The sequence below is a fragment of the Protopterus annectens genome, chromosome 9.part0 (assembly GCF_019279795.1).
Source record: "Protopterus annectens isolate FY-2018-M chromosome 9.part0, PAN1.0, whole genome shotgun sequence".
NCBI classification, from domain to species: domain Eukaryota; kingdom Metazoa; phylum Chordata; order Ceratodontiformes; family Protopteridae; genus Protopterus; species Protopterus annectens.
In genome coordinates this window covers 168,167,128-168,182,580 of record NC_056743.1, presented here as the reverse complement: position 1 = coordinate 168,182,580, position 15,453 = coordinate 168,167,128, and the positions used below count along the sequence as shown (strand labels likewise).

The window sequence follows — 15,453 nt, the reverse complement described above, 5'->3', positions numbered from 1 at the left end:
TCTACTCTTCTATATGCTTCTCCCATTTACACTAATCTCTCCAAAAACAACCTTAAGAAACTAGCTACATCTTACTATAATATTGCTCGATTTGCTACAGGATCCCCATTTAGAACTCACCACTGCCTGAACCTAAGACAACTAGGTTGGCTTGAACTTCCTAACCAGTTTGTACTTCAATAGCTCTTAATAGCTCACAAGATTCTATACTACCCAACTAAAATACTAATACTTTCGAACCTCATTTCACCATACAATAACCTGAAACATCTACGTTCTTCTAACAAACTACTGATTAATATTCCCAAACCCAAAAACTCTGCAGGTGACTCCCTCTTTACCAACTCTGGTGGAAAAATGTGGAACAAACTCCCTTCTGATATCTCATCTTTATCCTCTCTACCACTTCTTAAAAAGCAACTGAAAATGCATCTTAATAAACACTGGCTTTGTTCCTGCACCAACCCAGATTAACTTTCCTTCTTCCTCTCTCTCCTTTCTTCTTACATGATTCGTTCTTTCTCTTCTCCTTATATCCTGATAGCTCTCCCTCTACATAACATCTATGCAGATATATGCTATCACATATACACTGAATGACTTTTGTAATCCAAAATAACAAAAAAAAAAAAAAAAAAAAAAAAACCTTTTTTGGTATTTTTATTTTAAGACATCCTATGATTATACTTTTCGTTTTTGCTCCTATCATATTTGTGTATTTGTGTATTAACTAGCTCTGTTTAAAACTTTTAATCTTGTATTACCTTTTCTCTATTTAAACTTGTAATGACTGTTGGAGCTTATCTCCCCGGGCCTCTACTGAAAATGGACATATATCCAGCTAGACTAGCCCGGTCAACAAATGTAAAATAAATAAAAAATAAATGACCTGAGTTTGAACAGTGGCCCAGGTGCTAGAAGAGGTGGGAAAGGGAGCGGCCATTCCTAGTTTTCTCACCTTCACCATGAAGGTAAGATTGGTGGATCCAGTCTGTTGCTAAGATCACTTCCCAGCAATTGGAGGCTTGCTGTAGCACATTGCTGTTATACTGGAGAAATACTCTTGCCTCATCAAGCCAGTGAAGTTAGCTCACATAGGAGGAATTACTGTGGACTTGCCAAGATAAGCGTGCTGACATTATTAACAAGGAGGTGAGGTAAATGCTGATAAATCCTGATTCTTACAGCTGTCTTGTTGATCAGAGTACCACAGATTACTTTGACCCATGGAATGACAAATGAATGCACAGTGGTGGTGGCTTAGTGGCCAGCAAGCAAGCAGGGCACTAAACTCTTCCAAAAATTCCATTCTCTTTTCACATACAGTTTTACACATTTGTAATTCTTCAGTTAACTGCCTGACTTGACAGGAAGTGATCTTGCTGGTTCTGTACATACTCGTGTTTTTACTTTAATGCTAAATCTACTTTTCACCATAATTGGCCCTTAATGTTAGCATTTTCTATGACATACACAGTGTGTCCTTAGAATATTGAATCATGTAACTAACTAAACTCACAATCTCTGGTATTATCTTTTTTCCAAAGGATTCATTAACATTTTTACAGTCCCTTAAATGGGATACATGTCCCTTAAATGGGATACATGGGATTGTCAAGGCCATGACATTAGGGAGATACTATTTTATCTATCTTCATAGTGTTAGACCACATGGCATTAGGGATACACCAATGCCAAACACTGATCATGCACAATATGCAACATTCATAGATGTTTTGACATGATATACTACAAAGTTGCATGGGGACACCAGGACAAATGCACTGCAGTTGGTGGTAATCCTATCAAACTACCACAGACTGTTCAGAGCACATCATTCCTGTGTGCCTGCAATCTGCAGTCATGACGAGGGCTGATTCATTAGAGTTTTGGGCAGTGTTGCCTTGACTGTGGTGGTGAGAGTCATGAGCATACTATGCTACTGAACGGATCAGGGATTGTGGAATTTCTCATTGGTGGGAGCATCATCACAATGATGGGGGCATGTGATTATAGCAGTGTGTAAAACTGTATGTGAAAAGAGAATGGAATTTTTGGAAGATTTTAGTGCCCTGCTTGCTTGCTGGCCACTAAGCCACCACCCTTTATAACTTACAATGTCCAATATGGTACCAGTCCAAGTTAATGATGATTACATTTACTGTTGTAATTGCACTGTAGCACAGTTAATCATGCACATGATCAGTTCACATTCCGATATTTATATTATATAATTTAAATAAATCTCATATGTTACACTGTCAGCTGCAGCCTGATTCCTACTTCTGGCACAAATAACATTATCTTGTAGAAGATGGGTATAGAGGAAATCTGACAATGTCAGATTTCCTCTATACCCATCTTTTACAAGATAATGTGAATTACTTGATCATTAATTATTTGTAACTTATTTATTAACAAGTAAATAAATTATTTCATGCCATTCTGCATAATTCTAGTGATGAAAATTGAAAAACAGCCGGAACACTAAGTCAATGAGCCTGGATAAATCCAAATTTCATTGAACCAACCAGAAAGAGACCGGTGTCGGCATTAAAGCCTTCATTAGTGAAATTTAAAAATACAAAAAGCCTGCCTTAAAAGACAATAGAGGTTCAATGACTGGTTGTTTATAATTGGTCATTAAGCCCAGGTGGAAACACCCACCCAGCCAACCACTTTTGCCCTTTCTACCATACTGGACAAACCTCTCGCCTCTTTAAAATAAGAATTTCTGAGTGATATAAGATGCAGATGCAGTTTGAATGCTTTATAAATGTTCCATTTTACATTCTTCAGCCAGGTTTAATTTTGTTATTGACAAAATAACTTTGGATAGAAGGGACAAAAGTGTTTGGCATACTTTATTAAATAAAAAAGAGAAAATTTGGATTGTAAACTTGGGGGGGGGGGGTTCTCCCTGGGCTTAATGACCATTTATAAACAACCAATCATTGAACCTCTATTGTCCTTTAAGGAGGTTTTTTTACTCATTCAAGGATCTCACTAGAAAGTAAACCAAATGTTGTGACTTCAAAGAAAGGAGACCCATAAAGCAGTTCCCCATATACCTTCATCCATGATCCTCCACAGATAAGTTATATAAAAGAGAATCTCTTAGTTAGTGGTTGGTGGGCTGGTACTCCCAACACTTTTTCAGCCATGCCCCAAGCCTTGTAGGCAATTACAGAGTTTACTTAATATAAGGAAGGAATGTAGGGTATCTAGGGCACTACAACATAATTCAACATGCAAAGACAAGAGCCGCAGAAAGCTCCAGGGAACACAGTATGAGCCATCAAATAGTGACAAAAAAAGCTGACTGTAGATTCTACCAAAGAAGTAAGCCCAGCACCAACAACTAGAATATGCTCCATCTGAGTGAAGGGTCCACAACTGTAGCTCAGCAGTGAAATCACCATAAATGGGTAAACCCAAAGGGAAAGTAGAGTCCATGAAGAGCTGTGCTTCCAGTATCATAACACAAGCATTCACAGATGTAACTGAGGTTTTAGAGTGAAGCAGTGGCAGATGGTTAGGCATAGAGGCAACAAACAGCATTAATATCAAAGAGCATGCCCCAACAGCTCCGGGGTTCAAACCCTTCAGGGGTACAGCAATAAGAGATATTAGGATAAGTAAACTCACTATGAACAGCAAGTGTTACAGGCAATAACCCAGATACAGCAAGGATAACAATAATGCTACAAAAGAGCAGTAGCATCTAAGCAACGATTAAACACTAACATAACTAAAAGCAGATAAACTAAGTTCTAAACCATATATTTAAATGAACATAAATAACAATAGAAGCAGCCAACCTCCACCATTCTGATTTCTCATTCAACATTCTATGAATTTCTATGGCAGAACACACGCTCATAACTGGTTAAAATATAGTATGTTTATTCAGATATATGTGGAGTATAAAAATGTCAGCTATTTAGGCACTATGGAAATACTGCAGAGCTGCACATAAGTCTAAGAAGAACAACAAATTCCATAATAATTTACACACAGGACACAACTTCTGCTGTACCTTGTAACAGTTTTCAGTTTAGACATCTTGTTTAGGATATAGTTCTTTAAAAACACCACAAACTGAAGAACAAAACAGGAGGTGAAGACTTTGGAGCTTAAGTCCACAAAATCACTTTATTAAGCACTTTCGTCCTTGGTATAACAGGACTTCTGCAACTACTCACTTTTATATATTAATCAGTTAATTAACTAATCCCATCTCCCCAGTCAGTCACCATGGAGACTGTTTAAGCTAGTACCACACACTACCTAAAACCTTAAAAACATATGTTGCAACAAATTAAGTATAAATGACCATTGCATACATAAAATACATTCCTAACTAGATAAACCATGACCAGTGATGCATTAAAAGTACTTGCTTTAAAAACAACTCTTTTTATTTTGCTTTATTTTATTTTGTATTTTAAATAGAAAGCAGCTCTCAGTTTTAAAATACTAGACAAAGAGGTGGTTTCATTCAAACCAGGGTACACAGTGGCATTAGTTCTTAACTGCCATCTAAGCTGCTGACATTCCAAAAATCATCCACTGGTCCACCTCTCTGCCCTAGCTCTACCTGATCACTAACTAAGAATTTGAAACTATGAAACAGGTTTTTTTCTATATGCTTGTATAGTGCATTCCTTCCATCCTTTTTCTTAATGTCGTAAAGGTGTTGATAAACCCTTTTCTCAAACTAAGTTTAGTTTTCACTATGTAAAATGCACTGCATGGTCACAGATGGCCAAGTATACTACCCCCTTACTGGCACAATAAAATTTCCTTGGAATATCAATCTCCTTGTAACCTTCTATCACCACAGATGTCCCTTCCCAAATGTATGGGCACTGAGAACAGTGGCCACATTTAGCCATCCTTCCATGTTGCAGCTCCCTCACTGATCTTTCCAGTAGTCTCAACACATAAATCTTTCTTGTACACAATGGTAGGCCTTTTACTCACAACCTCCAAATGTTCGTTTTCCACCCCAAAAACCCTCCAGTTCCTTTGGATAATAGATTTCAACCCAAAGAAATCATTATTATATGTCAAAATGAGGGATATGCTATACTCATGCACACCTTCCTCTCCATGTGCATAACTAAACACCATCTTATCCCTAGACCCTAATAGCGGTGTAAAATGGCCTGTCCTTCTCTTTTTATTTACTTCTGATAAAATGTCTAACAAAAAGTGTTCAGGATATCCTCTCAAACTAAACATATTCCAGCTGAAAATCGATGTCATCTGTGACTATCCTGGCCAGGCTTACATACTGTCCATTCACAAGGCCCTTCTGATGAATAGGGTGCATACTGTCAAAATGTAAAAAAGAATTGGAGTATATAGGTTTACGATAGATTGCTGATTCAAAATACTTTATTTTATTTTTCCTAATAGTCATATCAAGAAAATTTATTGAATCAGCCTGAACATCCATTGTGAACCTCAAGAAAATCAGTGGTGGTGTGCAAGTAATCATAAAATTTCTGTAACTTAACATGTCCTTCAGTCCATAAAAAATCTTGTCCAAAAATCATCCATAAAACACCCAGCTAGCCTTGAATTTGGAATTAATGACAAATTGGGTCTCTCAATAGGCATGAATTACATTAGCAAACATGGGGGCACACCGCCCCCATGGCTATCCCCATCTTTATTTTTTTATTTTACATTTGTTGACCGGGATAGTCCGACTGGATACATGCCCATTTTCAGTGGAGGCCCGGGGAGAAATGCTCTACTGTATACATAATAAAACATAGCAATAAGGACAATATCATAGAAACAAAGGTGAATGTAGCAATGCAGACAAATACAAGTAAGCAATTACAGTTAATATTTTGACATTCAAAAGTAGACAGTTATATGACATTTGTAAGCAGTAGTTATAGTGAGGAGAAATGAAAAACACATTAGTATTGACATCTAGTAGATTTTTTTACATTTTTGTACATTTATTAAAGATGGCTAGCCAGGTTTGTTACAGTGACAGAGCCAGTTTAGTGCCAGATGTTGTTTAAGTTTGGTCTTAAATTCACGTGGGGAGGAGAGCATAGTAATATCAGATGGGAGTTGATGCCATGTTCTACCTGCAGAATATGCCAAGAGAGATACTCCTGCTGTGTTGGTTTTGATTGTAAGAATTTGAAGTTTATTAGAGGATCTAAGCAGTCTCTGATTATTTTGGGCAGTGATATTATTTCTAAGAGCTGGTGTGTTATCTGGATTATAGAGAATCTTGTTCGCTATGATCAGAAGGTTATATTGTATGAAACTGGGGAATTCTAGCCACCCTAGCTGTTTGAGGTTAATGCAATGGTGGGTTCTGCATGGCTGGCCAGTGACAAATCTGGCAATGTAATTGTAACAGGTAGACAGTCTGTTAAGTAGTGACTTGTTTAGATTAGACAGAAGGGGGGAAGCATATGTAAGTGTTGAAATTAGGTGAGAGCGGACAATGGCAATTTTAGCTGGAGGGGTTAGAAAGGCTTTAATTCTATACAATGAACCAAGTTTTTTATTAGTGTTCTTTATTATTTGATTAACATGAAGTTCAAATTTTAGGTTATTGTCAATAATGACACCAAGCAGTTTTGTAGAGGGGTCTGGGGAGATAACAGTACCATCTTTTGCGTTAATGGTGATAGAGAAAGTTGCAGACCTTTGAGTAGGTGTGAATAGCAACATTTTAGTTTTTTTGGGATTTAATAATAGCCGTTGACTAGTGAGCCAGTTTTGTACAATATTAAAGGTGGACTGGGTAGTATTCTTCAAATCTGCGGGAGATGTGGCTGAGCAAACCAGAGTGGAGTCATCAGCGTATTGGATACAGCTGATGTTTGGGATGACAGTATGTCATTAATGGAAATTGAGAACAGTAGGGGCCCTAATATGGAGCCTTGTGGTACTCCAAGGGTGTTTGGTAGTAGTTTAGAAAACTTGTTCTGCCAGAGAACAGCCTGTTGCCTCCCAGTCAGGTAGGAGTTGAACCATAACAGGGCATTAGAGTCTAGATTGAATGTTTGCATAGTGTGTAACAAAAGTTGGTGATCTATCATATCAAATGCCTTGGAGAGATCCAAGAAGAGGGATGAGGAGATGCGATTATTATTGTGGTTGTTGTTTATTGTATTGGTAAAGGCAAGTAGGGCTGAGGTAGTACTGTGGTAAGGTCGAACGTTGTGTTGAGTATCAGACATTTGGTGATTTTGGATTAGGTGGTGCATGAGTTGTTTGTGTGTACATTTTTCCAATAGTTTTGCAAGTGGTGAAAGTATAGCTATGGGTCTATAATTGGAGAATTCAGTGGAGGAGCCTCCTTTATGTAGTGGGATAATATAGGATGTTTCCAAATGGTGGGAATTTTTGCTTCTGCTATGGTACGGTTAATATTGATAGTGGATAAGCTATAGCATCCGCTGATATTTGAAGGTATTCAGCGGGTAGTTGGTCAGCAGATAGAGTGGTGGGTTTTAGTTTTTTGATAAGGGTGTGGATGAGTGAAGTGGGAACTGGTTGGAAGCTAAATGAGAGTCTATCTAAAGGGGTGGTATTGTCAGGCCTGGGGGAGCTAGGAGGAAGTTGGCTAGCCAAGGTTTGAATTGTTTCAGTAAAGAAGTGGTTGAAATTGTCTGAGACTTCTTTAGGAGATTTGTCAATGAAACCAGTGGGGATGGGAGTGGATGTTTTTCCTGGGTGAAGTAGGTTATTTAGACTAGCCCAAAACTTTTGAGGATTGTTTTGGTTTTCAGTCTGGATTTTGTAGTAATATTGTTTTTTTGTCATTTAGAATTGCTTTTTTGGTGTCATTTCTGACTTGTCTGTACTTAACATGGTCTATTGTCTTTAGTGGACCGCCAATGAGCCCATAATTTGTTTCTAATATGGATTTTTTGCCTGGACTCTTTCGTAAGCCATGGTGCTGTAGCTGCTTTCGCTCACTTTGAGTGGACAGGTGCATGCAGATTAAGGATTTCTAGAAATTTATTGTTAAAATAAAGTACAGCCTCCTCTAGGGGTAGGTGTTTTCGTACAGACCAGTTGCAGGAGGTAAGTTCCTGTTGGAATTTTGCCTGATCAAAGTGTTTTTTGTGCCTGACTTTCCTGAGTATGGGTGGTTGTGAGTTAATAACTTTTTGCTTAACTACATAAGTGAGGAGATGATCACTTAGACCGTTGGGAAAGGTCCCCACAGTGTATAGTTGGGTATTACTATTTATAAGCATCCAATCAAGTATACTTTCTTTTTGGTTGGGTTTACCTAGCCTGGTAGGAGAAGTTATAGTTTGTGTGAAAGCATGCAGATTGATGTGGGTAGAGGGGGATTCAGAGGAACAGGTTCCCCAATTTATATTAAGGTCTCCCAGCAGTAGGGTTTCTTGAGGGTAATGACAGGACAGCCAGTGAAGAGTTTCTTCCAGTGTGGCTATGTTATTGCCTGGGGGGATATACATGCAAATTATATAAATGCATTTACTTTTGTAAAGCTGCAGTTTAGTGGCAAGAATCTTCTGTCTAAATAAATTGTTATCAAATACCAAACAATTGTTTTCTAAAATCATGTACATAAAAACTCTCAACTTACTAACCAACCCTTTATCAAGGTTGGTAAAAAAACAAAGGTATTCATAGAACCATTCAATACCCAAATCATGGGGAATGATAGAATATAGGTCCTGAATGTCTATTGTAACAAATATCAGACCCTCACTAATCATCTCATTAGAAATTTTTATTAGAAAATCCCATGAATCCTTCAATAGGCAACCATGATTCTCGAATACATGTTTTGTGTGAAAGTCAATATACTTGTCTAGACAAAAAGTTTTAGATGCTTTTGCATCCACAATAGGATGCATTGGCGGGTCAGCTAAACTCTTGTGAATCTTTGGGATCCCAAAGATGGTGGGGACCTGGGGTTATGGACCACCAAGTAATTAAATTTGTCAACAGTAATCAAATTCTCAAGTAACATTTCTTCCTACATCAAATCTGTATTTCTATAAGCTGTGTTGAATTATTTGACTGAACCCTCCTCTTATGTATCTGAATATAAGATGTGAAACACTCTGTTTATATAATCATCGGTATCCATAACCACCAGGCCCCCAACCTTGCCAGGTTTCATTATCCTAAGCTGCTTGTTCTGAATAATCTCATTTAACAAGTTTTTTTCCCCTCGTGGGTCAAATTATGGTAGACAACAGATCTAAAACCATTTTAAAAAAAAATGCCTAAAATCAAACTCGCACAGAAATTACTTTGACACTCCTGAAATCCCCGTCAAGAAAATGTGCTACTTCATTACCGGGTCTGTTAAAACTGAGCATTACTGCCTAACTCTGTTCAAAGCCAAGTGGTCCCATGTAAAACAGAAAGCAGTCCTTCTACTTGGCATACAGTAATTAAATTACTATCTCAAGAAACGTTCACCCTGATCATCAAAACTGACTGAAAAAAGTGTCTACTTATAACCTCGGGAATCACTCAGTCTAATCCCAATGTCCAACCCCCATCCCCTCACAATTAACTTGCAGCCTGCCAAACACTCCTTCTCCTCCTCTCTGGTCCATTATATCTCAACCTTTAAGTGCAAGAAATCTAGACAAAGCTAAAAATATTTTGAGGGGACAATAGCCAAACATTAGGGACAATTTTTAAATATATTGCTTTTATAAACTTAAACTTGGATGAATAGTAGGTTTGGCATTAGGATGTATTTTCTGAGGGATATGAAGTCTGAATCTCAAATATGTCATTACTTAGCAACTTCAACCCCCCACTGATCTGCCAAAAAAAACACAAATTTTATAAGGAACAGACCAAAAATATGAGGCAAAAATCTGGACATTCTGTGAAAATCTAGACAGTTGAGTGGTATGGCCCCCTCACTCTGCCAGTTTCTCACAGATGTTAAACAAGTCTCTCAGCCAAAATTCTGCAGCCATTTCAAGAAATTTATCTTCAATTAAGCTAAATGCACTTGTCTCAAAAAGGGTCATGCAACCCAAGTACCTCTCAACTGCTGTACTCTCTCATCCATTGCTACTGTTAACATGTTTAATGATTTCTGTTAATTTTTTGATATGTTAAAGTTTGCTGTATTTCCTATCTTTTTATATGTCAGTTTTGATGAGTGTACTGCCTCGGTTGACAAACTTGCATACATGCCTAAATAAACAGAATACTTACTACTCATCAGTTTATGCTGGCTAACAAAGTCACTGGCATTCAGTCCCAGGCCCAAAGCAATTATGTTCAGTATACGGAGAGAAAGTTGTTCACAATGCCTGAAGAAACCTTCTAGGGTAGTTTGGAACTCATTAACAAGTGAATTTGGAGGCCACTTCTAAAAGTAAAATATATAATATTGCATTTAGAGTTAAGGACAGCAACTTTGCACATTACATAATTATACCACACCAAAATGGTAAAATGTACACCACAGCAAAAACAAATAATTACATAATTTTTCTTTAGTGCTGTTTCAAATTATTTATTTTGGTTACTCATAACTTTATTCTGAAGCAAAAATTGTTTTATTTTATGGAGATCGAAGTACAGTATGCATGAAAATAGTCTATCATGATATATCCTTCATCATTGTATACTAATAAAAAAGAAGAAACATTCTTTTCCATTAATTGATAATAGCAATACCACATTATTATAAGTAACCAGTTGTATAAAATTCCTTCATAGAATCTAATTAGACTAACCTAAAAAAATTCATATTAAATAAAAAAAATCCAAAAATCATTGAACAGTTTATACTAGTTTTGTTTCCATTTGTATATAAAATCTCCTTCCCCATTAATAAACTGCTTGCATATTTTTGTAGAAATTAGTATACTGCAATCAGGTATGCTACACAACACTGTACATTTCCAGTTTTTTGCAATTAGGTATGCTACGCTACAATTTACATTCCCAGTTTTTACAAAACCAGACAGAACAGTCATCACAGCTTAAAAGATACATGCTGCTTTGTGCTAAGTTATCATCCTTGTTACCATCTGCCCTGACAATCTAGTGCTGTGAGAATGCTAGCCTAGAATGATAATGTAAGGGAGTCATGCCCTACTGAAACAGGACAGACTCATTAGCCCATGATGGAATGAAACAAGGAGCTCTCAAAGATAAGTTTGTATAGGAACTGTAGAGTTCTACAGGGCCAAGGAAACTGCACTGGCATATGGGGGTCAGGAGATATATTTAGCTAATGATAAGGAAGGGAGGCAAAGATACAAGTAGGGCCATTATCTGTGTTGAGTGTTTACCCAACTGTTCTAAGCAAGTCTCAACTCACTCTAGTTCAAAAGCCATAATATCATAATTCATAGTAGACTGTGTCAATAACTGTACTGTAGAATCAGTCAACTCCCTTTCTGTATTTTTACTGTTTTGTTTTCATACTAAACCACATATTACTGTAATTATGCTTATCTGAAATGGCTGCAGTTCCTCATTTTAACAAAGGTTTTAGTATCGTTGGTGAGATTGTATTCTCACAATTTATAAATTTAGGTCAGAGTTACGTACTTATTATTACTACAAACATGTCTGTGTTAGTAATGCCACCAAAAGTTACAAGATTGCATATACAAAGATTATTCTCCAAAACTGCAGCTCATGGCTGAGGGAATAAAATATATAAAACCTAGCAGGATCTTTTAAACCAAATCAATTTCATTAGAGTACGTAATACAATTCCTACCATATTTTATGAAATTTCACAAGCAGCTGACTAATTTTGACTGGAGTTGCACAGTTATGCAAAGTGCATGCATGTATCTAGCAATTTTTTTACTTGGGCAAGAAGTCATTCTGTTTAAAGGTGTCAGCATATCTCCTTATACCTAAGATGTATTGACCCATTAGCTGATTGTGTATGGTGGTGTGGGCTGGCGGGAATAGTGAGGGCAGCATCCTACACAAGGATATGAAGGATTTGCCCCCCCCCCAAAGAAATATAGGTGTGAGAACACATCAAACTGACTTTTATTGCTTTTTTCCTGCAAAACTGTATTTTATTTGATTTGCTTTCAAAGAATAGTTGTTGATGTGATTTTAACAGTTTTACATCTGAATTTTCATTGCACTCAAAGGATACTGCTGACAGCAGACTGCATGTTCTTCTTCACATTTCCATTAATAAAGAAATGGATAATTTAATAAATGATGGGTGCTAACTAAAATGTTATCTTAATCCTGCTATAAGCAAATACAATAATTTGCTTTCATTCAGTAACAATAGTAGTTCTGTGTATTTTTATCAAGGAATATAAAAGGTTTGGAGATTTAGTGAGTCCTGGTCATTCTGTTGCCCTGCTACAGATTTGTAAGGAGTAAAACAGAGTACACAGTATAGACTCAGAAGGACAGTCTTGCCATCAGAGTTCATAATCACTATTCCAAGAGCGGTAACATGTACTTTTGATGCTCCTTCAATATCTAAACAAATGAGGTCTTAGAGCTGTACTCTCTACACACTGGTACTTCTGACATCCACTTAAACCAAGGGCAGTAATTTGCACATTTTGCTTATCAGTGAATGCATTAGCACGTGAGACTTTAGAGTTGCAATGGCAAATGAGGATTTACAGTTGTACTCTGGGTACTCACTGGTACTTCTGACATCAATTTATCTCAAGATTTATAAATTAATTGAAAGCAATGTATTATAGGGGTGCTGAATATAAATATTGATGACTGACAGAATGTAGACAAAAAATGCACTGCTTTTCTGTTTATTATTTGAATATTTTTTAATATTAGTTATGTATTGCTATTAACTTATTGGAAGGTGCTGAAGTGCTAACTAAAGCAGTATATATTCAACTAATCAAATGTGAGTAAAGAAAATAATTGTAACTATGTTTTCAAGTTTTATTAGCATTAATACTTTTTTTTTTTTTTATATTTAACTGCTGAATCTATAAAGAATTATTAAAAAAAATAACTACACATGGGGAGCAACCTAGACATCAACAGTGTGTATTATGTGAAGGAGAGGAAATGGGGATATACTGTTTGTACAACATACCTGCACAGTCCTGTTGTCTTTTCAGAAGGACTCCAGAGAGCTGTGCGTGTTTGTATCAGCCTGAAAAGTTAAATGTTTCCAACCATTTGATATACCTATATAACTCAGGGACATTCTCTTTTTGCATTTTTACACTGCAGTTATTTTGCAAAAATGTAAGCTGTTTTTGCTTGCTTTTTCCACATTTGAATCGCTGTATGCACTGACTGGTTTGACTTAGCTGTTTTGGGCCTGCTATGGGCAACATCTTGAGGCAGTAGAAGTTGTTGTGGAAGTATATTAATAATAAATAAATAAATAAATAAATAAATATTAACTGCTGCTATTTTTGAGTTGCGCAGTACTAGTTGGTCTAATTTATAACTTTTCATTAGTCCTGTATTTTTTACCGCTTACCGAGAATAGCCGTAGTTGTAGCTGAATAAGTAATTACTGTAAAATTACTTCTTCCTTCACTTCACAGATGACTACACTGTTCCAGTCTGGGTTTCACATATTTGTGCTTAATCGTAGTGATTTGTACTACATTACACGGAACTGCCATGACCTGCTATCAGCTGTGCTGTAGAGTTGCTATTCTCTGTATATCTGGTGTGAGTGTGTAATCTCCCTCACTCCTTCTCCCCTTCTAAGTTAATATAAATTATAACACTGTACAGCTTGAAAAGACAGCAGATTACATCCCCTTTCTATTGCTAGCCTTCTAGTTCTTGGTATCCTAAAGTAGTGTAGGGGCAAATACATAGCTAATCTGGAGGCATCCGCAATTAATCTATTGCATACAGTGAGTATCATACTGTCTTACCCCCATTTGTATGAAAGCAACATTTTCATTCTGATTAAACACTAAACCGTCATACACTGATGTCTTAAATAATTGTACCAATATACACCCATGTGAGCTCCAGAATGGACCCCAGACATGCAGCCACCAACATGAGTGATATATCTGCTCATTTAGATAAATGCCTTGACTGGGCATTCCCACCCACAGCCAAACAGAATGGCAAATTTAATAACAAGCTGCCCTGGTGGTCAGTAAATATTAACAAACGATACATCAGCAGGAAAATAACTGCTTAAATTACTTGTAAGGCCAGAACCAGTCATCAGGAGGAGAATATAAAAAAATATCAAGAAACTGAAGGTAGCCATTTGGACCAACAAAACATCCCATGAACTTAGTCTAGCTTCTAAAGTTGAAGATAATTACAAGTCCTTTAGTTATATTAGAAAATGAAGGACTAATTCACATCACCACTCTGAACTTTTCTATAATGGTACCGTCTACTCCAATCCAAAAGACATCACTAATATACTAGCAAGTTGGCTGACAACTTCTCCCCAAACCTGTTATCCCTATTCTAAACATCGCTGAGTCACATCCCCCACGAACACATACACCATCTCAAGAATCATCTCTTTAAAGCATTCTCTAAGACAAAAATGCCTCTTCCACAGGTCCCAACAGTCTGTCAGGTTGTCTAATGATCAGTGTCAAGAAAGCGATCTCTGATCCTCTCCTTAACTTGTTAAACCTAAGCCGAGCTACAGGCTATGTCCCCAAATCCTGACACATTGCAGTGGTGATTTCCCTCCCGTATGGATGTCAACAAATTAGTTAATGAAAGTAATAGAATTATAGGTTGTATAAAAAGATTTATTTAGTAAACCAGAAATGATGAAATCCTTGTTTGTAAGTTACATTAGATTCATACTAGAGTATAGAATAACAATATGGAAACCTTATAAGAAAACAAGCATCAGTAAATTGGAAAGATTACAGTGGAAACATAACAAGGACATCCATGGATATGAAAAAAGAGTAAAATATATAAATTGTACAGTGTATCATACAGTTACTTAACAGGAGACATTATTTGGGTATATAGGGCATTTAGAGCAACTACTTCTGGAAATGTTTGGGGTTATCAAAGTAGTAGTGAATCATAAGACAACTTATGTACAAGAATTAAATAGTAGGGGACCCACAAGAATACATATGCATGAACTAAACTAACAAATTCTATTAAAGCATTACTAGTTTAGCTATTTTTAAGAATAACTTGGACACATTATGGGAATGATTATTTTGGTTTAGAGAATGGGCAAATTGTACATCAGCACCCTGACTGGAGAACAAATGTTCTTGAGCAGGGTATTAATGTACAAGCAATGCCCGCTGAAAAACAGTCTGACCTGCCGTGGAGCTCAGACTGAGAAAACGGAATGATAGCCATTATTTTACACTCGTTGAGCAGCACTTTTGCTGTATAGCGAGTGTAAAATATGAAAAAAAAGAAGTCAAATAAAAAAAATTGTGTGTTTAGGTTTGTCTGTGAGTGTATGCACGTATGTCAGTGTGAGAGCAAGCGAGCCAT

At 36.8% G+C, this 15,453-nt stretch overlaps 1 protein-coding gene across 1 annotated transcript in view; it reads right to left on the bottom strand.

The window, feature by feature from the left end:
- LOC122810862 (2-oxoglutarate-dependent dioxygenase htyE-like) overlaps positions 1-15,453 on the bottom strand; it is a 165,750-nt gene that overhangs the window by 53,329 nt on the left and 96,968 nt on the right. The window contains exon 4 of the mRNA XM_044082414.1: positions 10,219-10,375. Within this exon, the coding sequence (XP_043938349.1) occupies positions 10,219-10,375 (157 nt within the window). The remainder of the gene's footprint in view (positions 1-10,218; positions 10,376-15,453) is intronic.